Source organism: Eleginops maclovinus, chromosome 20 (genome assembly GCF_036324505.1).
Source record: "Eleginops maclovinus isolate JMC-PN-2008 ecotype Puerto Natales chromosome 20, JC_Emac_rtc_rv5, whole genome shotgun sequence".
NCBI classification, from domain to species: domain Eukaryota; kingdom Metazoa; phylum Chordata; class Actinopteri; order Perciformes; family Eleginopidae; genus Eleginops; species Eleginops maclovinus.
In genome coordinates this window covers 31,029,293-31,057,223 of record NC_086368.1, presented here as the reverse complement: position 1 = coordinate 31,057,223, position 27,931 = coordinate 31,029,293, and the positions used below count along the sequence as shown (strand labels likewise).

Genomic DNA, 27,931 nt, shown 5'->3' with positions numbered 1-27,931 from the left:
TGACTTAAAGATGAAATGTGCAATAACAGATATGTTAGAAAAGAATATTGAGGTAAGCATGAGAAGTTGAAGTATAAAGAAGTTAAAGCCAGAGCTTCATCAGGTGCTCAGAGCCGCTTCACAGGGGGGAAATATGATAAAAAAGTACAACTAAAATCAAGCAATCAAACCATATCTACCACAAGGAGAAGGGGAGGGGGTTGTGATACAGAAAAAGAGCCTTTAGAAATCTGTCTTTCAACTTAACTCTCACATATCTGGCATCAGGAAACTGTCCCTCTGCCTGCAGCTTGTCCCTTTAAAGCCTCCGTTATGTACACCGAGGGTCCAATGAGAGGCGTTTCTTCTCTTTGCACGAGCAACAAGTGTTCACCGGCGAGGAGAAAAGGCGTAAATCTAACATTTACACAAACATTAAAACCAAGAAAACTGCCAATAAAGCGCAGAAGTGAAACATGGAGAGGAAACAAAGTCTGAGAGGAAGAGACAGCAGCTGTCCACTCAGGAGACACCCAGAGACACCATCTGCTGGGGTGTACAGCGCCCTCTAAAGGGAGGGGCTGGTCTTCCCTGTGTGAATGAAATGTGAAATAAAACTATTCGGATAAACACGATAAGTTTCAGCTTTATACTTCCATTCCACTTAACTTCAGAGCGATATATTTCACTTTATACTATACTTACAATCTGCAGGAATTCTAGTGCCTATACTTGAGAAAATATTGTTGTGTTTGTTGAGAATTTATCCACGCTTATGTATTTTATATCCAGTTAGCATTGAAAGTAAAAGAGTTAGCATTTATAACAAAAGAGTTAGCATTTATAACAAAGGAGTTAGCATTTATAACAAAGGAGTTAGCATTGCAAATACAAATTGAAGGCGTTAGCGCTGAAAGCTAAAGTGGTAGCATTGGTCTGCATTATGTGAGTGGGTATGAGTATTTCCTGTGGATGTGAGTGTTTCCTGTGAGTGGGTATGAGTATTTCCTGGCAGCCTGTGGAGCCTGAATGCCTCTGTATGTTCCTGTGATGCTCTGCAGTGTAATCCAGAACTGAGCGTGCCACAGGCGGTTTGCGCGACATGAAGCCTTCAGCAGAACCACTGCAGCCCGGGGACAAAACCCAGACATCAAACTCTAACCAGAGGAAGAGGAAGAGCCAGCTCCCCCCTGACTCTCAGACAGGAGGATGCTACTTGTTGGGAGGGTGTTCAGCCCAGGGTGAAGGTGTATGAACATGAAGATATCCTGAGGCTTCAGCAGGGTTTCCTTCAGCTCCTCCCTCAGGAGTAACATGAAAACCATTCACATCAAATATCATGTGATCAATCAGGGAGCTGCCTCAGAAAAGGTCTTGGAGTTTGGATTTAGGGATGGATAGGAGACCGGCTGAGGTGGATCGGAGGGACGGTTGGGGTTGGTAGGGGGCGAGGAGGTCAGCGGAGGGCCGATGGTGGAGGACCAGTATTTTGTAGTTGATGCGGTGGGAGACGGGAAGCCAGCGAAGGTCTTTGAGATCTGGGGGCTGGTTTTTGAACCAGTTGGAGTCTATTGAGGGGGGTGAGCTGATGCCGTAGAGGAGGGGTTTACAGGGGTCGATGAAGTGAAAATGCGAACAGCAAAAAGTTGATTTCACAAGGCTTTTGAAAGCATTTGGAGTTAAATGATGCGTTAATAAAGCCATGTTCATTAATACCTGTTCAGGTGAGGCCAATATAAAATACCTGATAATAAAAAGGATGTACTGTCGGGATTTTGGGGAATTGAAAGTTATTTTAATTGAGTAAAAACAGCAGTCTCTCAATTATAATACTTTGAGGCTTACTATTTAATAATTGACACATTAGTGTAATCCTCACAAACTGAGAAAGTGCTTGAAGAGAAAAGTATTCAGAACCAGGATTACCGTCCAGAACTGTGACGCTCATGATGAAGCAGCTAATGTGAGTGAGATAAACAGCACAGCTGTCAGAGTGATTGTTTTGACTCACTGTTTACGGTCATCATTAGCTGCGGGCGTTATGAAACTCCAACACACATTATTAATAACAGCTGCAGAATGCATCCTTCTCTGTCCTGCTGCATTATAAACCAGCAGCAGCTAACCTCCTGTAGATACTGTACGTGCACTAAATGCTTTGTTGACCCTAAATAAATAATACATATGGAGTGGATTGAGTCCTCTGCCATCCTGCAGGAGCCACAGGAGCAGGTCCCGGCCCTGCAGTGCTACACAGCCTCCGAACTACTTATGATCACCTGTCAGCTCCTGGGCCATCACGCTAGCTCCCTCTATGCCACGCCATGCAGCAGAGGAGCGACACAGAGGCCTCTGATGCAGGAGACGTTAGATGCTGCTAAAATGCTGCTAAAATGGGGCAAACATTCTGTATGATGGCAATGAAAATCTTATGTCCCATGCTCCTCCAACAACTCAACATACATGGTGCAGATAAGATAATAAAATAGTGCAAAAAGAGAGAAGAATATTTACAATAACAACAGTAAAGATTTGAGGATGTGAAATATATACATATGTGGAATACATTGAGAGTATTTACATACTTTACTCTGTGGAATGAGGAGGTATGGACAGATGCATATATTATGTATAACAGATGTATATGGCAGATATGTATAATATATAGATATGTGTACTATAAACAGATATGTATGGCAGATGTGTATAATATATAGATATGTGTGTGTGTGTGTGTGTGTGTGTGTGTGTGTGTGTGTGTGTGTGTGTGTGTGTGTGTGTGTGTGTGTGTGTGTGTGTGTGTGTGTGTGTGTGTGTGTGTGTGTGTGTGTGTGTGTATACTATAAACAGATGTGAGTAGACATTCACAGAGCTCAGAGTTCAGCAGTCTTATAGCCTGTGGTATAAAACTGTCTCTGAGTCTGGTGGTCTTGGTCCGGATGCTGCGGTACCGTCTGCCAGACGGCAGCAGACAGAACAGATTGGTGCTGGGGTGATGGGGGTCCTTTAATATCCTACCGGCCTTCTTCCTACACCGCTGGGTGTAGAGGTCCTCCATGGATGGCAGCTCCGTCCTGGTGATGTGCTGAGCAGTTTTCACCACCCTCTGTAGAGTCTTACGGTTGAGGGCGGTGCAACTGCCATACCAGGCGGTGATGCAGCCAGTCAGGATACTCTCGATGGTGCACCTGTAGAAGTTGCAGAGTATCCTGGAGTCCATGTTGAACTTCTGCAGCCTGCGGAGGAAGAAGAGCCGCTGTCGAGCCGTCTTGGATATGACCCTGGTGTGATGTGTCCATGTCAGGTCCTCACTGATGTTAACCCCGAGGAACCTGAAGCTGCTGACTCTCTCCACAGGAGTCCCGTCGATGGTGATGGGTGTGTGTGCCTCTCTCTGCCTCTTCCTGTAGTCCACAATCAGCTCCTTTGTTTTGCTGACGTTGAGATGGAGGTTGTTGTCCTGGCACCAAGATGTCAGGGCTCTGACCTCCTCTCTGTACGCCGTCTCGTCGCCGTCTGTGATCAGGCCGATGACGGTCGTGTCGTCAGCAAACTTGATGATGGTGTTGGAGCTGTGTGTGGCCACGCAGTCGTGCGTGAACAGGGAGTAGAGGAGAGGGCTGAGCACACAACCCTGAGGGGCTCCGGTGTTGAGGGTCAAGGTGGAGGATGTGATGTTCCCCATCCGCACTGCCTGGGATCTGCCCGTCAGGAAGCTCATGATCCAGTCACAGAGGGCGCTGTTGAGCCCAAGGTCCCTGAGCTTAATGATGAGCTTGGAGGGCACAATGGTGTTGAATGCTGAACTGTAGTCAATGAACAGCATTCTCACATAAGTGTTCCTCTGGTCCAGGTGGGAGAGGGCAGTGTGGAGGGTGAGGGAGATGGCATCATCCGTGGACCTGTTTGCTCTGTAGGCAAACTGCAGGGGGTCCAGTGAGTCAGGGAGGGAGGAGGTGATAAAGGTTTGACTAACCGCTCAAAGCACTTCATGATGATGGAGGTGAGTGCAACTGGGCGGTAGTCATTGAGGCAGATGGGTTTTGTCTTTTTGGGGACAGGGACAATGATGGACTCTTTAAAACATGTGTTAAGATGCTGCTAAAATGTTGCTAACATGCTGCTAACATGCTGCTAAGATGCTGCTAACATGCTGCTATGATGCTGCTAACATGCTGCTAAGATGCTGCTAACATGCTGCTAACATGCTGCTATGATGCTGTTAAGATGCTGCTAACATGCTGCTATGATGCTGCTATGATGCTGCTAACATGCTGCTAAGATGCTGCTTACATGTTGCTAAGATGCTGCTAACATGCTGCTATGATGCTGTTAAGATGCTGCTAACATGCTGCTAACATGCTGCTATGATGCTGTTAAGATGCTGCTAACATGCTGCAAACATGCTGCTAACATACTGCTAAGATGCTGCTAACATGCTGCTAACATGCTGCTAACATGCTGCTATGATGCTGTTAAGATGCTGCTAACATGCTGCTATGATGCTGCTAACATGCTGCTATGATGCTGTTAACATGCTGTTAACATGCTGCTATGATGCTGCTAACATGCTGCTATGATGCTGCTAACATGCTGCTAACATGCTGCTATGATGCTGTTAAGATGCTGCTATCATGCTGCTATGATGCTGCTAACATGCTGTTAACATGCTGCTATGATGCTGCTAACATGCTGCTATGATGCTGCTAACATGCTGCTAACATGCTGCTATGATGCTGTTAAGATGCTGCTATGATGCTGCTATGATGCTGCTAACATGCTGCTAACATGCTGCTATGATGCTGCTAACATGCTGCTATGATGCTGCTAACATGCTGCTATGATGCTGCTAACATGCTGCTAACACGCTGCTAACATAATGCTAACATGCTGCTAACATGCTGCTATGATGCTGCTAACATGCTGCTATGATGCTGCTAACATGCTGCTATGATGCTGTTAAGATGCTGCTAACATGCTGCTATGATGCTACTAACATGCTGCTCTGATGCTGCTAACATGCTGCTATGATGCTGCTAACATGCTGCTATGATGCTGTTAAGATGCTGCTAACATGCTGCTATGATGCTGCTAACATGCTGCTGCTAACATGCTGCTATGATGCTGCTAACATGCTGCTATGATGCTGCTAACATGCTGCTAACATGCTGCTATGATGCTGCTAACATGCTGCTATGATGCTGCTAACATGCTGCTATGATGCTGCTAACATGCTGCTAAGATGCTGCGAACATGCTGCTAACATGCTGCTATGATGCTGCTAACATGCTGCTAAGATGCTGCTAACATGCTGCTAACATGCTGCTATGATGCTGCTAACATGCTGCTAACATGCTGCTATGATGCTGCTAACATGCTGCTAACATGCTGCTATGATGCTGCTAACATGCTGCTATGATGCTGCTAACATGCTGCTAAGATGCTGCTAACATGCTGCTAACATGCTGCTATGATGCTGCTAACATGCTGCTAAGATACTGCTAACATGCTGCTAAGATGCTGCTAACATGCTGCTAACATGCTGCTATGATGCTGTTAAGATGCTGCTATGATGCTGTTAAGATGCTGCTAAAATCTTAGCTTTCGGTCTTGTTAGTTCATTTTTCAGTCAGTGTTCCAGGTATTAGTCAGACCCTCAGGTGAAGAAGAGGAAATGCATACAATTATAAATTATAAGTCTACTTTTTATTCTTTGGAAAGTGACCACGCTTTAAACGGCTAACGTCCTTCAGAGTTTCCTGATGAGGAGGTAATGACCCGCTGCCGGCTCTGCGCCGCTCGTTAATTCCTGATAATGGACATCTTTACTGATATTACACCTGATATATAAAATGTTAGGGTCCTTAATGTGCTTTAATGCGGAGGCAGCGCTTCACTGTTACACGATTTATCCGCTCTCTCAACGAGTCATCGGGGGTTTGGGGTCTTCAACACTTAGTTTGATCCTTTCAGTAAAAAAGTTCATATTTCTCTTTTTGATTAATAAAGTGTTGAACGTTCAAAACAAGCACTTAAGTTACAAATTGCTTAAAGGTCTCCTATTATACTCTTTATCAACAAAATATCCAGCTCTCAGATATATCCAGAGCCTGTCTCTGATTGGCTGAAACACCAAACAGATCATTGTCTGTAACCCCCTCTGTCTCAGCCCTGTTCCTAAAGATCTGATTCTGTGTCTGCAGCTTTAAATGCTAATGAGCGGATGCTGGCCACGCTCCTCTGAGAGCTGATTTAAAAACCCCAATGATGCTCTAAGAGGAGATTCAGGTCAAAAAACGTAGTGACATCACAAAGTGGCCAAAATCTGATCAGTTGATTTTCAGACAGGTTTTTATAGAGATGGATCAGGACTCGTCTCATAAATGCATTAATTCCTACAAGCAGAATGTATTGTTGTTTACAGACAGCAGAAACTCACTAAATATGAGTTTTAATCTATAAGTATTCGTCATGGGGGGGGCAGCAGCATTTCGTTGTGTTTGCAGCGGAGGTTTAGCATATTAGCATAGCGGCTAACATCTGAGCTTGCTCCTGTCCCAGGTGACACACACAGGTTTACATCTCTTTGATCGCACGATGAATCTGAAATAACTGAAGTCTCCAGAGCTCAGTCTATAATACTGCATGATGTTCCTACATGTGATTTACAGAATCCAGCAGTCAGATGATGGTGCTATAAATTCCTTCATAGGTTTCAAGGTTTCAAGGTTTCAAGGTTTTATTTGTCATATGCACAGCAGATACAGCGTATATGTTGGCAATGAAAATCTTATGTCGCGTGCTCCTCCAACATAGCTTCATAGCGCCCACACACACACACACACACACACACACACACACACACACACACACACACACACACACACACACACACACACACACACACACACACAGGGTTTTCTATCTTTGGGTTCATTTCAATCTCCCAAATCCACTGAGAACACTAAATATGAACACACACCAAACACAGGAGCATGTTACACACACATCAGCAGGCACAGCTGGGAGGATAACTGAGAAACAGATGAACACACAAACAAAACAACATCACCTCATTGGCAGCACGCTAAAATAGTCTTCCTGTTTCCTCAAAAACATCATGTTAGCAGCAACTTAGAAACAACTTAGCAACAACTTAGCAGCATGTTAGCAGCAACTTAGCAGCATGTTAGCAGCAACTTAGCATCATCTTAGCAACAACTTAGCAGCATGTTACATGTATGTTAGTAGTAACTTAGCATCATCTTAGCAGCATCTTAGCAGCAATTTAGCATCATCTTAGCAGCAACTTAGCAGCATGTTAGCAGAAACTTAGCATCATCTTAGCAGCATGTTAGAAGTATGTTAGTAGTAACTTAGCAGCATGTTAGAAGTATGTTAGCAGCAACTTAGCATCATCTTAGCAACAACTTAGCATCATCTTAGCAGCATGTTACATGTATGTTAGTAGTAACTTAGCAGCATGTTACAAGTACGTTAGTAGTAACTTAGCATCATCTTAGCAGCATGTTAGCAGTAACTTAGCATCATCTTAGCAGCATGTTAGCAGCAATTTAGCAGCATGCTAGCACCAACTTAGCAACAAGTTAGCAGCAATTTAGCAGCATCTTAGCATCATCTTAGCAGCATGCTAGCACCAACTTAGCAACAAGTTAGCAGCAATTTAGCAGCATCTTAGCATCATCTTAGCAGCATCTTAGCATCATCTTAGCAGCATGTTAGCACTGTCATGACATTACTTCACTACTGCTAAGCTAGGTGATTGAGCAGGTCGTAGAGGTTAATCCTCCGTCTGTTTAAGGGGATGGAAACTGAAAAGGTGGATTTCTGCTAAATATGTATTTCCTGACTCAGTGTCGGTCATCAGAGTGACTCTACGTTGTAATGCAGAGGTGCTGAGGGATCGCACCTGCTGCAGGATCAGAGAGTCTGTGTGGCGGCAGAAACACTGGGAGCAGCAGCATGTTTTCATCATGCAGCTGCAACACTCTCATGGAGATATCCTTATTCTGCCTTTATCTTGTGTTGCTGCCACGTCAGGAATATTTCACCGTTCTGCAGGAGTTGAGTCACAGCGAGAGAGGAGGAGGATCTCTCTTCACACCGAGCAGACAATAAAGAAGCGTTTGACATCGTCAAGAGCATTGGTAGTTCATGTTTTAACTGTGTGGGTCTGCAACATGCTGTAGATTTACATAAACAATAACAAAGCTACATGATTTCATCTGAAGAAAGGTCCAAAAAACAAAAAGCTAAAACCTACACAAATGTCGAGTTCAAAAATGAATAATACAAATAAAATAGAAAATAATAATAGTATTATAAAATAAAAAAAGAAGTAATGACAAATGAATTGTAATAATAATAAATAGAATAAAATACAAATAAATTAAATATACAAATATAATAATAATAATAAATCTATAGCTTCTTGCAGCGTTTGGTGTCTGCAGCTTTTAGTAAACGCTGCTCATGTTTCCTCTGCTGAATGTTCTCTAGATGCTGCATGTGTGAGAGCTGCTGCAGATGTTGAAGAGCTGCTGCAGATGTTGAAGAGCTGCTGCAGGTGTTGAAGAGCTGCTGCAGATGTTGAAGAGCTGCTGCAGATGTTTCTGCAGGAGTTCTGATCTGTGTTTCTATATCTGCATCCTCTCTGAAGCTGCAGCACGTCTCTCTCAGTTTTGGACCGTGGTAGCGTGATTGCCCCTGCAGGCCACTGAAGTTTTCTGTATTTGAGCACTTTATCTTTTGGATCATGCATCTCCCTCTCCACAGCCGGTTTATTCTGCCTCTCTTTCCGTCTTATAAAGTGTTTACGCCCTCAGTCGGACTCAGACTCTCAGACCAGCCTCTGAGATTTACCGCACCTTCAGCTGGTGATTTATTTCCCAATCGCTCGGCTCCTCTCGTTTACATTCTGTTGTTTCTTCTCCTCGCCTCGTTCTGCCTCCTGCCAGCAGCTCGGTGTGTCCGAGAGACGTTCCTTCAATTAAGGTCCTCCTATCCATCACACACACTGGCATCAGGTGCCTTTTAAACACGTTGAAAGGTGGGGGATGAAGCGGTGCCTGCTGGGGTAAAGTGGAAATGAGAATCACGATGATTATCGCTGCAGGCTCAGATCCTCGGCAGCACCGTGCTGAGAGTCCTGCAGCAGTTTAAGCTCTCTGATTTTTGGGTGGACTTTTGGTAATACGATGGAGGATGGGCGATGATGTTTGAGAGAATCTGTGGTTCACACTGAGATTTCTAAACAGCTTCCGGATGTTCATGAAACAGTGTGCAGACATTCATGGTTTCCAAAGGAGGGAGAGGAGAATCCTATTGGCATCAAATCAGATTCAACAGACTGCAGATTTCAGACGTTACAAAGCTTGCATCTCAGCATCTGTTTAGCATTAGCAGAGTTATCTCTACATCCTGTCTGACACGTCGTTGTGATGCAGACCCGTCTGACCTGCAGAATCTCACAGAATACTGATGCTCTCCGATTCTGCTGAGGAAAGCATCGCAAAGCAAATCCTCTACAACGGATCCGATCACACAATGTGAGATATGCATGATGCTGCTGCAGCTTTAAAGAGAACTCTGCAGACTGTCTTCATTCAAACCAGTTCAGGGATACAAAGATCCATCCAGCTTCCTCAGATATGATTTGAACATGATCCCGACAACAAGTTTATTAACTGAAATTAATTTGTGCTTCTCGAGACCGAGGTTTTTCGACAGAGGGAAACTAGTCAAACTGTAAGGTCCGGAAAACGTATTTTTGGTTGCTTCTCTGTTCAATATCTGTCTGTAAATAAACCAAATGCAAACCTCTTATAACTTATCTAATCAACAATGTGAAGTATGCATGATGCTGCTGCATGCTCCTGCAGCTTTAATGAGAAAACCTCTGCAGACAGCCTTCATTTAAACCAGTTCAGGGATAAGTTAGCGCTCGACAACAACTTTAAAAACACTAAATGAGTCTGTAGTACTCCTGAGCCAGGTGTCTTTGTCAGAAGGACATTTTCTTGAACTTAACACTCCTGAAACCTACATTTTTGGTTGTTTCTCCATTAAATATTGTCTGTAAATTAACAAAAAGCAAACCTTTCATAACAGACCTGATCAGAGAATGTGGAATATGCATGCTGCTGCAGTTTTATAGAGAACACTATGCAGACTTCTCTTTCATATAAACAAGTTCTGGAATAACGTCTGTTTTGTAGATTCAAACACGACAGAGGGAACCACTAATCTGAATTATTCCTCAGAACTGAGATCAATCGCAGACTGCAGAGCCGGCCGATAACGCACCGACAGAAGACGCGTTAGAGCGTTATCATCCCATTAACTTGAACAGCCCTAATATATACAGTATATATATATACTGTATATATACAGTATATATATATACTGTATATATATATACTGTATATATACTGTATGTATACAGTGGGGCAAAAAAGTATTTAGTCAGTCACCAATTGTGCAAGTTCTCCCATTTAAAAAGATGAGAGAGGCCTGTAATTTTTATCATAGGTACACTTCAACTATGAGAGACAGAATGGGGGAAACAATCCAGGAAATCACATTGTAGGATTTTTAATGAATTCATTGTAAATTCCTCGGTAAAATAAGTATTTGGTCACCTACAAACAAGCAAGATTTCTGGCTCTCACAGACCTGTAACTTCTTCTTTAAGAGGCTCCTCTGTCCTCCACTCGTTACCTGTATTAATGGCACCTTTTTGAACTCGTTATCAGTATAAAAGACACCTGTCCACAACCTCAAACAGTCATACTCCAAACTCCACTATGGCCAAGACCAAAGAGCTGTCAAAGGAGACCAGAGACAAAATTGTAGACCTGCACCAGGCTGGGAAAACTGAATCTGCAATAGGTAAGCAGCTTGGTGTGAAGAAATCAACTGTGAGAGCAATTATTAGAAAATGGAAGACATACAAGACCACTGCTAATCTCCCTCCATCTGGGGCTCCACGCAAGATCTCACCCCGTGGGGTCAAAATGATCACAAGAACGGTGAGCAAAAATCCCAGAACCACACGGGGGGACCTAGTGAATGACCTGCAGAGAGCTGGGACCAAAGTAACAGAGGCTACCATCAGTAACACACTACGCCGCCAGGGACTTACATCCTGCAGTTCCAGACGTGTCCCCCTGCTTAAGCCAGTACATGTCCAGGCCCGTCTGAAGTTTGCTAGAGGGCATTTGGATGATCCAGAAGAGGATTGGGATAATGTCATATGGTCAGATGAAACCAAAATAGAACTTTTTGGTAAAAACTCAACTCGTCGTGTTTGGAGGAGAAAGAATGCAGAGTTGCCTCCAAAGAACACCATACCTACTGTGAAGCATGGGGGTGGAAACATCATGCTTTGGGGCTGTTCTTCTGCAAAGGGACCAGGACGACTGATCCGTGTAAAGGAAAGAATGAATGGGGCCATGTATCGTGAGGTTTTGAGTGAAAACCTCCTTCCATCAGCAAGGGCACTGAAGATGAAGCGTGGCTGGGTCTTTCAGCATGACAGTGATCCCAAACACACCGCCAGGGCAACGAAGGAGTGGCTTCGTAAGAAGCATTTCAAGGTCCTGGAGTGGCCTAGCAGTCTCCAGATCTCAACCCCATAGAAAGTCTTTGGAGGGAGTTGAAAGTCCGTGTTGCCCAGCGACAGCCCCAAAACATCACTGCTTTAGAGGAGATCTGCATGGAGGAATGGGCCAAAATACCAGCAACAGTGTGGAAACCTTGTGAAGACTTACAGAAAACCTTTGACCTCTGTCATTGCCAACAAAGGGGATATAACAAAGTATTGAGATGAACTTTTGTTATTGACCAAATACTTATTTTCTACAATCATTTGAAATGAATTCATAAAAATCCTACAATGTGATTTCCTGGATTTCTTTTCTCATTCTGTCTCTCATAGTTGAGGTATACCTATGATAACAATTACAGGCCTCTCTCATCCTTTTAAATGGGAGAACTTGCACAATTGGTGGCTGACTAAATACTTTTTTGCCCCACTGTATATATTCATGTTTCATTCACTGAAGGCTTGATTCAGCTCCCTGATGTTTGTGATGTGGATCATCGCGCTCTGCGACCTTGTGAGTTCAGACGCTCGCCGCCATAACTCCAACACTCGCTGTAAGGAGGGGAATGAGTCCATAACTCAAACACACACACACACACACACACACACACACACACACACACACACACAGATGTGGAGCTGCTTTAGCTGAAGAGTGATCGCCTGGATCAATGCTCAGTCGTGTGTAACAGATAAATCCAGGGGAAGTGTAGTTAGTGTTCAGAGGGGCGATCCGTCCTGTGTTTACGAGCTCCGGCACATCAGAGGACTGCAGGACTTCCTCTACTACAGGAAGTCCTGAGCTGTGTGTACGTCAGGACTTCCTCTGGGAAGGAGCCTCTCTGCAGATTAGAGACACGTTACCAGTGAGAGACTCCTCCAGTGAGCTCTTCTGTTGGTGCCAGAGGAGAGGAGCTTCATCTCCTGCTGATTCTCTCCAGTTATGATGTTCCAAAGCTCATGCAGAAACATCTGCAGCAGCTAGAGAACATTCAGCAGAGGAAACATGAGCAGCGTTTACTGAAAGCTGCAGAAACCAAACGCGGCCCCACTCGTCTCTAACTGTAACTGTCTGATTGTTCTTTGAGTATGAGAGTAAAAACCAGGAGCTGAACATCACTTTGTAAAGATTCAGATAATCAGAGACACAAAGGTCTCATTATTTACTGAGAGATCTTTTAAATATACGGCTGCTGCAAATGATCTAATATAAATGATCTATCTGTGTCCTCGATTATCCAACAGATGTTTTTTGAGGCTTGTGTTTTATAAAAAAGGCCCAGTCGTTTCTAAATAGAGAGATTGATGTGAAATGTCAGATTGTGATGATAATACTGTGGATTTAAATCCTCCATTTGTCTCCATGAAGGACGCAGAGGATATTCAGTCCATTTGTTAAGCCTCAGAGATATATCTCCATGACTCCTCATCTCAAATGCAATATAATAACTGAAGCGTGATAAATCAAATATGTTCACGATATCTGAACATGAATAAAACATGTACCTTCAGGTAGCGATGTTTAAACATGCTGGTCCTGGAGATTTCATATTCATACAGAATCCATCATGTCTCTACGGCTAAATCACGTCCTGCTTTCCGACGTTTCAAAGAGTTTACCAGAGCGTCTGAACGAGTGAGCGCCCTGAGAGTGGGGTCTCTAATCTCAGACAAATACATAAAAGATGGTTTAAAATCACGATCACTTTGTTCACCACGTCACAGGCGGCAGCTTTATCAAGCTTCACTGCTCAATCCGTCTCTGTTGGTGGAAAATTCCTAAAATGTTGTGTGGTCTAAATTCAGAAAGAAGTCAAAATTCTAAGAAGTTAAAATTCAGATCAATCCCATCAGGAAATCTGCTTCCTGTTTACTCTGTGATCCCTATTTGTCGTGCAGCAGCTTGCTCTCCTGGGTTACCTGACCCTGCAGGTAGATGTCCTGCTCCACTGGGAATCCATGACCTCATGCTCTGCAGGATCTCTGAGCATTTACACAGGGAAATCCTTCACAGACATTTTACTTTTATCGCAGGTTGAACTCTGTGACCCAAGATAAGAGAACTGTATTTAGTGCATTTACATCCCCGCTGCGGCTCCTCTGAGCAGTGGAGTGGCGTTTATTGAACTGAGCAACATCTCTTCTGGAGCCTGCAGCATTTCCCTCCCTTTTTTTGAGATGTCTGTGCAGAAATGTTGGAGGTTATTTGAAATGTCAGCGGCGGCAGAGAGAGGGGCTCTTTCTTCTGATCTGTGAAAGTCTTCTTTCAATCACAGTGGTACCTCAACCCTCTGAAAACCTTTAAAGGAGGTTTCTGAAATGTTAAAGTCATTGAAGAGAATCATTTAACCTCAGCTAGAGACGTGGAGCCGCAGGAGGAGTCCTAAACCCCGGCATGGCTCAGCACTTCCTGTCCCATGGTCTCTCTTCAAGATAAGACGACATAAGATCAGATGTCCCTCTATTAATCCCCGTGGGGAAATTCAGTAGTTAAAGCAGCAACAGAGAAACAGGACAGCGTGGTTCACACAGGATAACAAAACTAAAGTAAAATGATTCAAATGATGTACAGGTAAGTATCAAACACAGAACTAAGGACTTCAGTGAACATCTATATATTTGTATCCGGATTGTTAAACATTTACTTTGATACGAGTAAAAGTCTCTGTGCAGGGGGCAGCTTGGTGTGCAGCCCGGTTACTGTCAGGGGGTCTCATGGTGAACCCCTTGGTGTGCAGCCCGGTTACTGTCAGGGGGTCTCATGGTGAACCCCTTGGTGTGCAGTCCGGTTACTGTCAGGGGGTCTCATGGTGAACCCCTTGGTGTGCAGCCCGGTTACTGTCAGGGGGTCTCATGGTGGAGCTGTATGCCTCCTTAACATTGGCATACAGCAGGTCCAGTGTCTTATTGTTCCTAGTGCCACCGATCACACACTGGGTGAAGGCTTTTGGAGACTTTGGAGACAATGGTTTCTGAATTTGTTTGTGGTTCCTGAAATAAGGTATGTGGTTAACACAAGCTTGTGGTGGAGACGTGAAGTCATGTGACCGTGCTGTAGTTCCTTTATAGCCCAACATTAGCCTCCTTTAGCTTAGCGGTGGTGACGTGAAGTCATGTGACCGTGCTGTAGTTTCTTTATAGCCCAACATTAGCCGCCTTTAGCTTAGCGGTGGAGACGTGAAGTCATGTGACCGTGCTGTAGTTCCTTTATAGCCCAACATTAGCCTCCTTTAGCTTAGCGGTGGTGACGTGAAGTCATGTGACCGTGCTGTAGTTCCTTTATAGCCCAACATTAGCCTCCTTTAGCTTAGCGGTGGTGATAGACCACGCCCTGCAGCTTTCTTAATGAATTGTAATTAAGGAAAGCTTCCTCTTGTGTCTCTTTAGGAGGAATCTGCATCGCTCAGTCTCTGAAGATTCCTCACGACCACAAAGCGTCTGACTTCGATAAAATCATCCGCCTGTTGCTGGACACTCGTTACGCCCGAGCCGTCATCCTGTTCGCCTCCGACGAGGACATCAGGTACGCCCCAGTAACACCTCACACTCACAACCATACAATATACTGACGATGTCAAATATATCTGTATATATTTTACTAAAATACACAGATTTTTGTTTGTTTTAAAACATTTATTATCCTGCACATTTTAATTAAACTTCTTGTGGTTTTTTAAAATATATTTTTATAATCAGTTTATGTAAGTTTCATTTATTTAATTCTAAAATAAAGCAATTGTCATAAAATCCAATTTCCGCCTGGCAAAATAACAAACACATGAAATAAATAGAAAAAACCCTTAAAATTTAAAATGAAAAAAGATATAAATATCAGAATTCTAAGTTAAAGATTTTAAACTATAAATATTCATGTTTATATATATATATATATAAACATGAATATTCAGGATAAAATGTGAAATACATTTTTAATAAAATAAGAATATAAGTTCTTAAATGAAAATCAGAATTTAAAATAAAATCTCAAACTAATAATAAAATAAAATAGAATACAAAAAGTTGTATAAAATAAGCAATGAAAGTGAAGTTGTGCACAATGTAAATACCATGCATATTTAAATAGATATGTCTCTGCATCTCTTGTATCCAGAGGGATCCTGAATGCCAGTAAGCGAGCGGACCAGGTGGGTCACTTCCTGTGGATCGGCTCGGACAGCTGGGGGGCGAAAAACAGCCCCATCCTGCAGCTGGAGGAGGCAGCAGTGGGCGCCGTCACCATCCTGCCCAAGAGAGCCACCATCAGCGGTACGTTCAGCATGCTCCACAGCCTCCATCGGCCAGACCTAAGGAGGAAATGACGTCTTAGTTTTCTCTGCAAGAGGACAAACCGAGACTTCACTTCCTCCGGTCCCTGAGTGTTCGGCAGTGCTGCATGCTACAGATGTTTGTGCTCCACCTGTGAGTCAGAGACTGTGGGTCCGAGAGAGACTCGTAGCAACATGCTAACATCATGTCTGACCCCAGCAGGTCCTGATCCCAGAATCAGGCTCCCATGGTTTAAAGGAGTCAGACTGGAGCTCTCCTCTGTGCACCAGCCCCTCCTCACATTAATACAGAGTTTTGCATTTGGATCTAAAGTTGATTAAAGTCTGATTCGGGTTATTCTTCAGCGCTGCAGTTGGGACTCCTCAGCAGCAGATATCAGAGTCAATAGCACGACTGAATTCCTCCCATCAATCCACACGTTGCTGTTTGTTTCCTGACAGAGTGTTAGTCGGTGAGCATCAGATGAGCGGCTCGCAACATGAGAGGAAACACAACTTCTCTTATTAAATCATAACGCTCCTGTCACAGTTTAACGAACATGCAGCGCTCTCAGACACTCGCCTGTCGTTCCTAACAAAGGTTTGTGACAGCGCGATGGCTCTCTGTTGTTCTGTTAAAGTGAAGCTTTGAATAAAACATGAGTCCACAACAACAGTGAGTAATGAGGAGTCAGATCCTCACATCAGAGTCCTCCTGCACACCAGCCTCGCTGATCCTGCTGCCAGCGTTCTGTTTGCAGCATCAGATTGTGCCCTTTTCCTCGCCTGAACAACATATTTCACCCACAGTTTGAGAATCAGGAGTCCTGCCCCGAGGCTCGCCGTGTGACCTTCACTAACTACTTCCTGTTCCCTCGATCCTAACAGATGATTTATGGATATGGCCGTTTCCTGCATAAAGACGGCGGTGGGGATTGTGGGACGTCTGGGTGACTTCAGGTTTAAGGGCAGCAGACCCATTCTCTCTCAGCTTTACAAACCCCCCCCCCCCCCACTCTCTCAGTAACACCATCAGCTGCTTGTGTGTTAATGTGATTAAACCCACCCTGTCAGCACAAACTCTAACAACAAAAACCCTCCTCGAGACGGCCCTCAGTTTATCCAGGACCCCTGAACCCAGGACTCCAATTCCCTAATGATCGAGTCCCTGAGTGAGTATTGGGGACAGCAGTTTTTGGAGTGGGTCCAGTAAAGTGGGCCGCTCCAGTCGGTGCAGTGAAGCCACCACCTGACTTCCTGAAGTGATGCTAACCTGTCAGTCAAAGAGGCCACGCCCCTAATAGCTCTTAATGTTGTTATATTTCAGGCTGTTAAAATGTTCATTTCTGCTGGGAATTTTAACTTGGGGGTTTATAGGGAAACACTCAGCCTCAGGTGGCCATTACAGGACCTGCAGTTTTTGATGTCTCTGTTTCAGCGTTGGCGGTTTCTGCTTCTCAAAAGTACTCAGAACCAAGAAACCAAGAAGAGTACAAATAGTTAGCAGCTAACAACCTGTCAATCATGGAGAAATTAAAACCTTAATGTCATTCAATCAATTATCTCTGGGGTAAGAGGTCTGTCGGGTTACACCTCAGACAAGTGGCCGTTTGAGGAACTACAGTTTCTTATTTCTCACTTCTGGAGGTTTCACTTTCAGTGCCAGAGGGGTATAATCGCAGCTCTCTGAATACTGGACCAATTTCAGGAATGGATGTCCTCATTTAACGATCTCCTTTCTGGTCTAACTGGTGAAGTAATCCAAAGTTTGGCACTGAACGTCATTGGGAGTGATTGGCAGGGACTATCTTCACTGTTTGATCAATGCCAACAAGTCAAAGGAGATGCATTTGAGGAGTAAACATATGCTCAGCTGCTGTGGAGACAGAGATGTCTAAAGGCAGGTGTGTCTGCAGTTCTTTTTGGTTTCAGGGAGTTATTAATTGATGATTTCGTTTTTTAAACCAATGTGCTGATCATGTGACCTAGTGAAGACAACAGCTGAGAACATAAACCCTTGGAAACCTCCCTTTAATGTGTCATGTAAAGAGGATATCGATGTGGGGATCAGACTGTGAAGACCCTCCTGAGTCTTCAAAGTCTTGTTTCGTCCTCCAGAGTCTCTCCGCTGTGACACATTTTTTTATTGCTTCAGGCCTCGCTTTACAAATTTGAGTCAAACTAACATAAAGCAGGAAGTAAAATGCAGCAACCCTCTCCTCCGCTGCTCAGTCCCGAGGAAATGAGAATCGGTGTGACTGCAGGAGGAAGTGAACCGGAGGCAGGTTTGTGAGGAGGCGTGGAGATACCTCCCCCATCCTCTGCATCCTCTTTGTCTGAAACACAGAGCCGTCGGGTTCAGGGCTTCCATGTGCTCGCTGCAGATAGGAGCGTTTTAATCTGCCTCTATGTTTAAAACATGACCAGTGTCTGCCAAGATGAATGTCCTCCTGCACACATTCCCCTGAGAGCAAACAGGAAGCGACTGCGAGCTTATGTAAGGAGGATTCACGGCTGCAGACCTGAGGTGCACTTGAGAAGAAAGGAGCACCAGGAAAGAGGGTTAATAATACTCCATGCATGACTTATACTGCTATTTCAGATGTTCTGTACATGCTCTCACCGCCTGTTTTGCTTTGATAGCACAGCAGTTTATTTTTGCACTCTTGAGGAAAAAGCTATGTTACGCTGAGGACAAAATGATATACAGTTACTGAGTCCCGCAGGAGAAGAGGTACCACAGAGAAACGAAGACATTCGCTTTGAAGGAGTGTTTTCTATTTGATAAACAGAGCTCTGAATGGATGTTTCCAGGAGCAGCAGCTTATCCTCCAACCAGGATCTCATGAATGTGACAGCGCTGCATATTGTGCGTGATGCTTTATAATTAAAGAAGCTGCTGCAGTCAACATCCATTACTGTTGTTTATCTGCGGAGACTGAAGGTAGCCTGATGCTGTTCACCCGTCCTGTGATGCAGCACGGAAAATATGTGCTCTATATTTAGCCCAGAAACCTTGTAGATGTGTAGAGAAACTGAGCACACCTTATATTAACAGGGGGGAAACAAAGTCAGATTGTATAGAGGTCTATGAGGAAGTGTTCCTGCTCCTCTCTGGATGTATTACCTCAGATTGTATAGAAGTCTATGAGGAAGTGTTCCTGCTCCTCTCCTGATGTATTACCTCAGATTGTATAGAAGTCTATGAGGAAGTGTTCCTGCTCCTCTCTGGATGTATTACCTCAGATTGTATAGAAGTCTATGAGGAAGTGTTCCTGCTCCTCTCCTGATGTATTACCTCAGATTGTATAGAAGTCTATGAGGAAATGTTCCTGCTCCTCTCCTGATGTATTACCTCAGATTGTATAGAGGTCTATGAGGAAGTGTTCCTGCTCCTCTCTGGATGTATTACCTCAGATTGTATAGAAGTCTATGAGGAAGTGTTCCTGCTCCTCTCTGGATGTATTACCTCAGATTGTATAGAAGTCTATGAGGAAATGCTCCTGCTCCTCTCTGGAGTTATTACCTCAGATTGTATAGAAGTCTATGAGGAAATCCATATGTTTTCTATACAACCTGACCCAGCAGTGGCTTGCAGACACACTGCCTCTCCAGGAAAGCACTGGTTTCATCCTCCCATCACACAGCGCTGCTCTGACTCCTGAATCTCCCTACAGGGATGTTTTTTCTTATCTTATCTCACATCCTCTCCCGGGATGAACACATGTCAGCTTCTCCGCCCTGACCTCCACTTCTGTCTGAGCGGTGCGTTTAATGTTATCCGCCAGGCATCGGTAAATGACTCTCTGCACTGCAGTCTGCGGAGTAAAGTTGGTGGAGTAAAGAGGGTGATCAGAAAGAAGCACTTAAAGTCCTGTCACAGGTCAAAGGACAGACGGGCGGACTGCTGTAACTCATCTATAGTCTATAAAAAGTCAAATCATAAAGAGTGAGAGATGTCCTCCATAAATCCCCAAAGTCCAAGGTGATGTCTTTAAATGTCTCCTCCGACCAACGGTCCGAAACCCAGAGATACTATCGTGGTATCGGACAGAAAAGAGATGCTTCATTTTGGAGAATTTAGAACCAGAAGTGAGTGAACTAGGCCTCTGTGGCTGATTCGGGGTTTTGGTGTCCGGTTGTTGTGATGTCTGAGTGTCTGGTCGTCGTGTCGTTTGAATGCCTCAGTTTCCTATGCCTCAGGCTCTTGGTCTCTGGATGTTTAGATGTCTGGGTCTCTCAGTGTCTGGATGTTCACATATCTGAGTGTCTTGGTGTCTGAACTACTGTCCTGGTCTCTGGATGTTCAGATGTCTGGATGCTTTGGTGTGTGAGTGTATGGGTGTCTTGGTGTCTGAATGAGTGTCTGGGTCTCTTGGTGATCAAATGCCTTGGTGTCCTGGTCTCTGGATGCTTTTGGTGTGTGAGTGTCTGGGTCTCTGGGTGTGTAGATATCTGTGTGTCTCCTGCAGTTCTTCCACAATCCGCAGGGAATGTTGTCTGGCAGCCTGTCACAGAGGATTCCTGTGTCTTCGCTGTGACACTGAACTCTAATCTGACAAACGGCAAAGAGATGGAGGAGGAAACATTTAGCCGCCGACACTGATCGTGCTAAGCATCCTCTCTCTTCCTATCAGTGCGTCTCTGACTTCTTCTCCTCACATTTAACTGTCACTTGTTCAGTCAGCCTTGTGACTCTACCTTCCTCTGACCTTTAGATGTACGCTGACCTTTTTATCAAACCCAGATCCTTCTGTCAGGGAACAGGAAGTCCTCTTATTCCTGATATACTCTCAGGCCTTCTCAGACCTTCAGTTTCCACACACGTTATATACTCTAATGACTTGACAATGTCTGCTATCATCCAAAGTGCCTTATTCTTGTTGAAGCTGCTTAAGATTTGGAGTTTATGTTTTAACATCAGTGTATCTTCAGGAACAGTGCACCATGTAAACAGTATTTCTCTTGTAAGTAAAATGATAGACTGTTTAGCTTATTAGTTTATAATGTCGTGGACAGTCCCCATTAATCCACTGTCACAATAAACAGTACATGGGGCAGCTTTAGCCGGCATGGCTAATCTCGAGCTGCTGTCCCCGGCCAGATGGTAATAGACACGCTAAAATCACAATAACAATCACAATCATCAACAGGGTTATAAAAAGAAAGGATGAAAGACAAGATGACAGAGGTGAAAGGATAAAAGAGAGCAATAAAATGCAAGCAACACACGTTACTACATACATGTCACATATAGCACATCACAATCACATAACAGACAGGAGGGGCAACATCCAACAACACACACGTCCTATCCAGAACACACTAGTGTGTGCAGGTGTAGTTGTCAGTGAGCCATGTTTTTACGTGAGCTGTAAAGGTGCTGAATGTCTGTCTTTGATGAGAGTGGGTAGGGAGTTCCAGTTTTGTGTAGCTGTGACCGAGAATGATGACAGACCAAAAGTGCTCTTCCTAAAGGGGACTGATAGGTCGCCACGGGTGGAGCTTCTAGTGGTCAGTCTGGTGTTATTACGGTGAGTTATCAATGAGGTCAGAGCTGGAGGGAACCATGCTCCTGTATGTTATTAGATCTTCCCGACTCAGGATGTTATGTTTGTTGGGGATGGTACGGGGATGGGACCTGTTGGGTTTCTGGTCAAGTGCTTTCAGTGTTTGCTCGCACAGGGTTGCTAGTGGCTTCAGTGTGGAGCTGGTAGTTTGCCCCCAGCTTGTGAGACAGTATGTCAGGTGTGTCATGATCATAGCATTCATGAATAACTTGGCAGAATCAAAAATCGTTGTGTTTCTAATGTATTTCAAATTGGCCAGGCTGAACTTCCTTCTTTGGCTCACTTTATTTACTTGTGTTTTGAATGTTGGATTGGAGTCCGTTATGATTCCCAGGTATTTAACCTGCGGCACAAGATCAGTATTTTCACCTGAGATGCTAATATTTCACACAAAGTTGCTTTTTCTGTTTGTGAAAAACATTCCTACTGTTTTACTGACATTCAGCTGAAGGCAGGAGCGGCCTTCTGCTTTGTGTGGTCATGCACATATAGCACAGTGTCATCGGCATATAGCTGTGTTTCCACATCAGGACAGACCGATGGAAGGTCATTGATATACAGGGAAAAGAGAAGTGGACCAAGTATAGAACCTTGTGGTACTCCGCTGCTTAAGCCTAGAGCTGGAGAGAGTTGATTAATGACAATGACATGCTGATGCCTACCAGCTACGATTCCAACTGAGTGTTAGTGGAGAGAAGTGTAAGTCACAATTACAACGAGCAATATTTCTCAGTTAGATTTACGGTGAGGAAGAGGGGATCCACAACGTAAGACATTATGTGGATTACTTTCTGAGAGTAAATATGAAGTTAGGGTTCATCATTTGTTGGTGCGTCACTGCAGAGTGAAGTTCATGAGTTTGTCAGAGCAGCTTTTCCTCACCTCTCACACTGAGGATTAGTCTTATCTTAAACCCGGGCTTTAAACTTGTTTCCTCTAATTGTTTCTCCTCTGGAAGCTCAGCTGGATGACTCCTGTAGAGGCTGCTGGCTCCGGCCCAGACAATCTGAGTCTGGCTTCTGTTGGTTCAGGTTCTGGTGGCCCTTTCCTGTCCTGCAGAGAAGAACTGTGTCCTAGCAGGAGACACTTCACCCCTCATGAGACGGATACATTAACGTGCACAAACACGGGTCTTCATTTTGAGCTCATACTTCTGAATGTGCAGAAACTCTGACTCATCACTGACTGCCTCACATTCAACCAGGAGTGGGAATACATGCAAATGTGATTCGGTTGTAGAGGGATTTTAACTCTGATTAATATGTCTTTTTTTGCATCCACATTTGTAGCATGGATTCAGACTTGTCCCATTTATTTTAGGGTTCAAACACATAGCCCACTTGTCAAGCAGTTTGGGGTTTTATCAGGCGACTAAAGGGGCTGCAAACAGTCTGACAGAAGTGGGTCAGAAGAGATGCTCCACAGACGAGTAGGATTCATCACTGATGCACATGGCTGAGCAGAGAGATCTGAGATAGGAGGAGAAGACACAACCTGGTCTGTTGGAGAGGAACTCCCTCTGGAGGGCTTTGAGCCTCTGCAGACCATAGACTTCTATACAATCTGAGGTGATGAATCAAGAGAGAACATATATAACCCTACAGGACTTTTAGCATGAACACTCCCCCTGAGCGACGAGCCTCAGGTGATCTGGGACTCCTCGGAGCCTCGTCAGGGAACACGTCCTCCTGAGGGACGCTGACAGGGTTTGGGCTGCAGGTCACAGATCAGAACAGAGAGGAGGGTGTCTGCTCAGGGCCGTGAGAGGCTGCAGGGGGTCCGTTCAAATTTGAAACCTGCGCCTGAACAGAGATCCTAAAGCATGGAGACATGTCACAGTAGAGACACTACATACTAACATCAACCAGAACAGGAGCAGGAGAGGGACTCTTTAATGCTGCATGAAGTCAGAACTGCCGGGACATGTACACAGAATTAGTTTCTAACAATGAAGGCCAAAAAAAGTAGCTATTGAAGGAGGACTCTTAGTCCATGAAGCATGATGTCAATGCTTCCATGAGGACTAGCACACCTCTGAGACGGTCCCTAGCTTCAGACGTAACGCCTCTCTGATTGTCCTGGATCTGCAGAACTGCATCTAGGATCTCATAAATCTGAAAGCACTGCCACCTTTAACGTGCAGAATTGAGGTGATACCTGCTCGGCAGCGCTGTTACAGTTACAAACAACAGCTTATTCTTCTCTTACTCGTTCAGCTTCAGAGCCCCAGAGTGTTCAGACTGAAACACTGTGAGGTCACATTCTGGAAACATCGTACTGTTGGTGCAAAGACACAACCCTCTAAATGCACCTGACTCCACAGGTCAGTGTCTGCTTTCATGAAGAGAGCCAGATCATACACACACACACACACACACACACACACACACACACACACACACACACACACACACACACACACACACACACACACACACACACACACACACACACACACACACACACACACACACACACACACACACACACACACACACACACACTCTGGGGGCGTTTGAAGCTGCACACATCGCTGAGCAGAACGAGCTCTGAGCAAAGATTTTCTGTCAGATTCATTATGATGCTCTCATTCTTCAAACCCCCAAAACACACACACACACACACACACACACACACACACACACACACACACACACACACACACACACACACACACACACACACACACACACACACACACACACACACACACACACACACACACAGTTGTCAGATTTAGGTAAGGGATAATGTGCAGCAGAGAGAGAGTGACAGGTGATCCTGACGCCAGGCATTACTACAGAACCACCGACTCACAGTGTTGACGACAAACACTTAGACTTTAAAACGTCTGAGACAGACTCACTCTGAGACAGACTCACTCTGAGACGGACTCACTCTGAGACAGACTCACTCTGAGACAGACTCACTCTGAGACGGACTCACTCTGAGACAGACTCACTCTGAGACGGACTCACTCTGAGACAGACTCACTCTGAGACAGACTCACTCTGAGACAGGACTCACTCTGAGACGGACTCACTCTGAGACAGACTCACTCTGAGACAGGACTCACTCTGAGACAGACTCACTCTGAGACGGACTCACTCTGAGACGGACTCCCTCTGAGACGGACTCACTCTGAGACGGACTCACTCTGAGACAGACTCACTCTGAGACGGACTCACTCTGAGACGGACTCACTCTGAGACGGACTCACTCTGAGACAGACTCCCTCTGAGACGGACTCACTCTGAGACGGACTCACTCTGAGACAGACTCACTCTGAGACGGACTCACTCTGAGACAGACTCACTCTGAGACGGACTCACTCTGAGACGGACTCACTCTGAGACGGACTCACTCTGAGACAGACTCACTCTGAGACAGACTCACTCTGAGACAGACTCACTCTGAGACAGACTCACTCTGAGACGGACTCACTCTGAGACAGACTCACTCTGAGACAGACTCACTCTGAGACGGACTCACTCTGAGACGGACTCACTCTGAGACAGACTCACTCTGAGACAGACTCACTCTGAGACGGACTCACTCTGAGACAGACTCACTCTGAGACAGACTCACTCTGAGACAGACTCACTCTGAGACAGACTCCCTCTGAGACGGACTCCCTCTGAGACAGACTCACTCTGAGACAGACTCCCTCTGAGACAGATTCCCTCTGAGACGGACTCACTCTGAGACAGACTCCCTCTGAGACAGACTCCCTCTGAGACAGACTCACTCTGTCCCCTGGTCTCCAGCTGTGTGCGTCTCTTTTAGTGTCCCCTGGTCTCCAGCTGTGTGCGTCTCTCTTTAGTGTCCCCTGGTCTCCAGCTGTGTGCGTCTCTCTTTAGTGTCCTCTGGTCTCCAGCTGTGTGCGTCTCTCTTAAGTGTCCCCTGGTCTCCAGCTGTGTGCGTCTCTCTTTAGTGTCCCCTGGTCTCCAGCTGTGTGCGTCTCTCTTTAGTGTCCTCTGGTCTCCAGCTGTGTGCGTCTCTCTTTAGTGTCCCCTGGTCTCCAGCTGTGTGCGTCTCTCTTAAGTGTCCCCTGGTCTCCAGCTGTGTGCGTCTCTCTTTAGTGTCCCCTGGTCTCCAGCTGTGTGCGTCTCTCTTTAGTGTCCTCTGGTCTACAGCTGTGGGCGTCTCTCTTTATGTCCCTGGTCTCCAGCTGTGTGGTCGTCTTTAGTGTCCTGGTTCCAGCTGTGTGCGTCTCTCTTTAGTGTCCCTGGTCTCATGTGTCGTCAGTGTCCCTGTCTCGTGTGTGCGTCTCTCTTAAGGTGTCCCCTGGTCTCCAGCTGTGTGTGCGTCTCTCTTTAGTGTCCCTGGTCTCCAGCTGTGTGCGTCTCTCTTTAGTGTCCCCTGGTCTCCAGCTGTGTGCGTCTCTCTATAGTATCCTTGGTTCCAGCTGGTGGCGTTCTCTCATTAGTGTCCGTCTGGTCTCCCGCTGTTGTGGTCCTCTTTTAGTGTCCTCTGGTCTCCAGCTGTGTGCCGTCTCCTCTATAGTGTCCCCTGGTCTCCAGCTGTGTGCGGCTCCTCTTTAGTGTCCTCTGGTCTCCAGCTGTGTGCGTCCCTCTTTAGTGTCCCCTGGTCTCCAGCTGTGTGCGTCCCTCTTTAGTGTCCCCTGGTCTCCAGCTGTGTGTGTCTCTCTTTAGTGTCCTCTGGTCTCCAGCTGTGTGTGTCTCTCTTTAGTGTCCTCTGGTCTCCAGCTGTGTGTGTCTCTCTTTAGTGTCCTCTGGTCTCCAGCTGTGTGCGTCTCTCTTTAGTGTCCTCTGGTCTCCATTGCATTTGGTTCCTGCAGCTTTTCGTAAACGCTGGCCTCTTAGCATCCCCAGCTTTATCAACCTACAGCCCAACAGCCTCTCGTATGTCTCCATGAGTCCTCGTCTCAGATGCAGTAACTGGAGCGATGGATCAGATATGTTCTGCTGCTTTCTTCATACATGCATAAAAGGTGTAGCTTCAGGTAGCGATGGATAAATCATGCTGGTGCTCCCAGATTTCATATTCACACCCCATCAACTTCTGTCTGAATCCCGGCTAAATGAATCATCTCATTTAGACTCAATGATTCACCTGATGCTTCTCCGCCTCACAGCTTCCGGCCCGCTGTATGATGTTCCGGTTAAAGAGAAGCTGCTCTGACTTAGCACAGCGTCAGCAGCTTTATCATCCGTTACCCGACACAGACACTGTCTTTCAGCTATAAGTTATTGAGTTACAACTGCTTTTCAGGTGAGAATCTAACCATCCTCATTACCAGTTTCTGTTGAATGTATCCTAAAGTGTAGATTAGAGGTGTTACGTTGATGTTTGCCGCTGTGAGGAGCTGCTGCTGTTTAATAATGAGTCTCACTGCTGAACGTAGACACAGGTCAGCACTGTCTAACCATAGGGGGTTAAATAATAAGTCAAATTTCACTTAGCGAGCCACCAACTTAGCTAGCTAGATAGCTAACATTCCCTAGCTAGTTTGTTCGATTGGTAGCTAAGGTAAGCGAGAGATAGCGACGATAGCTAAACATGTGTGAACTGGTTTAAGAAGCTTCAGTCTCACTGGGCACGTCTATTAAAAACCTGTAAGAGGAATAACTAATGTAACGTGACTAAATCACACTGATGTGTTCTGGAGGACTTTTCAGTCCGTATGTAAGGAGCGCTTCCCCTCCGGCCTCCTCTGCAGAACACATGAAGCTCAGTGTTGTGACGGAGGGTGGATTACTCCTGCAGCATCTCCTCGCAGCAGGAGAGAAACTCGATTGGAAATGTCCCGGTGATTACTCTTCGGGAAGCAGCATCAGTGCAGCCGTACGCAGAGCATGCATTAGCACAAAGTAAAGTGGGGATTCAACAATAATTGCATCTGGAAGTGAGCGAGGGGAGAAGGTTTGATCTTAATTTATATATTTCTGAAAACCCCCGACGGACTCAGCCTACTTCACACAGCGTGTCCCAGCGAGCCCATTGTTGGAGACACGGCTTTATTAACAGACTGCGCAGAACAGCTTTCAGAGAGACTTTTGCAACGTGCACAACCCTTATTAATATTAGCATTGTTATCTAAGTTAAAATGAGCGTCCCCCTCTGTCCTCTGCAGGAGAAAGACAGAAGAAGAAGAGGGGGTGAATTCAAGTCAGGAATCTGAGTCATAGCTCAGAGAGATGACAGGAAACTCATATTTATACCCAGAGAGATATTACACGTCCCCAGGATATTATTATCTCCGATGTCCATCCAGATAAAAGTCCATGAATCTGAGAGAGAAGAGGCGGCACGACTTTCCTGAGAAACGTATAAAACTGATCCTCAGAGTCTCAGTGATCCGAGTGAGGCAGCATGGAGTCCTCATTACTTACCAATCAGAGGATATGTTAGATATCCTGGGGAGGGGGATTTGATTTAGTTACTCCATTTCATTTGAATAAAATCAAATGTTTGTATTTTATGCTAAAACTTTGCAACAAATGTTTAACAATTGTAATGTTTTTTAA

At 45.1% G+C, this 27,931-nt stretch overlaps 2 protein-coding genes across 3 annotated transcripts in view; both read left to right on the top strand.

The window, feature by feature from the left end:
• LOC134882942 (52 kDa repressor of the inhibitor of the protein kinase-like) overlaps positions 1–27,931 on the top strand; it is a 439,430-nt gene that overhangs the window by 243,435 nt on the left and 168,064 nt on the right. The gene's annotated exons all lie outside the window — the stretch shown is intronic.
• grm7 (glutamate metabotropic receptor 7) overlaps positions 1–27,931 on the top strand; it is a 149,642-nt gene that overhangs the window by 70,682 nt on the left and 51,029 nt on the right. For both annotated transcript variants that reach the window (XM_063910830.1, XM_063910831.1), the window contains exons 3-4: positions 14,993–15,128; positions 15,717–15,871. In XM_063910830.1, coding sequence (XP_063766900.1) covers positions 14,993–15,128; positions 15,717–15,871 — 291 coding nt within the window. The remainder of the gene's footprint in view (positions 1–14,992; positions 15,129–15,716; positions 15,872–27,931) is intronic.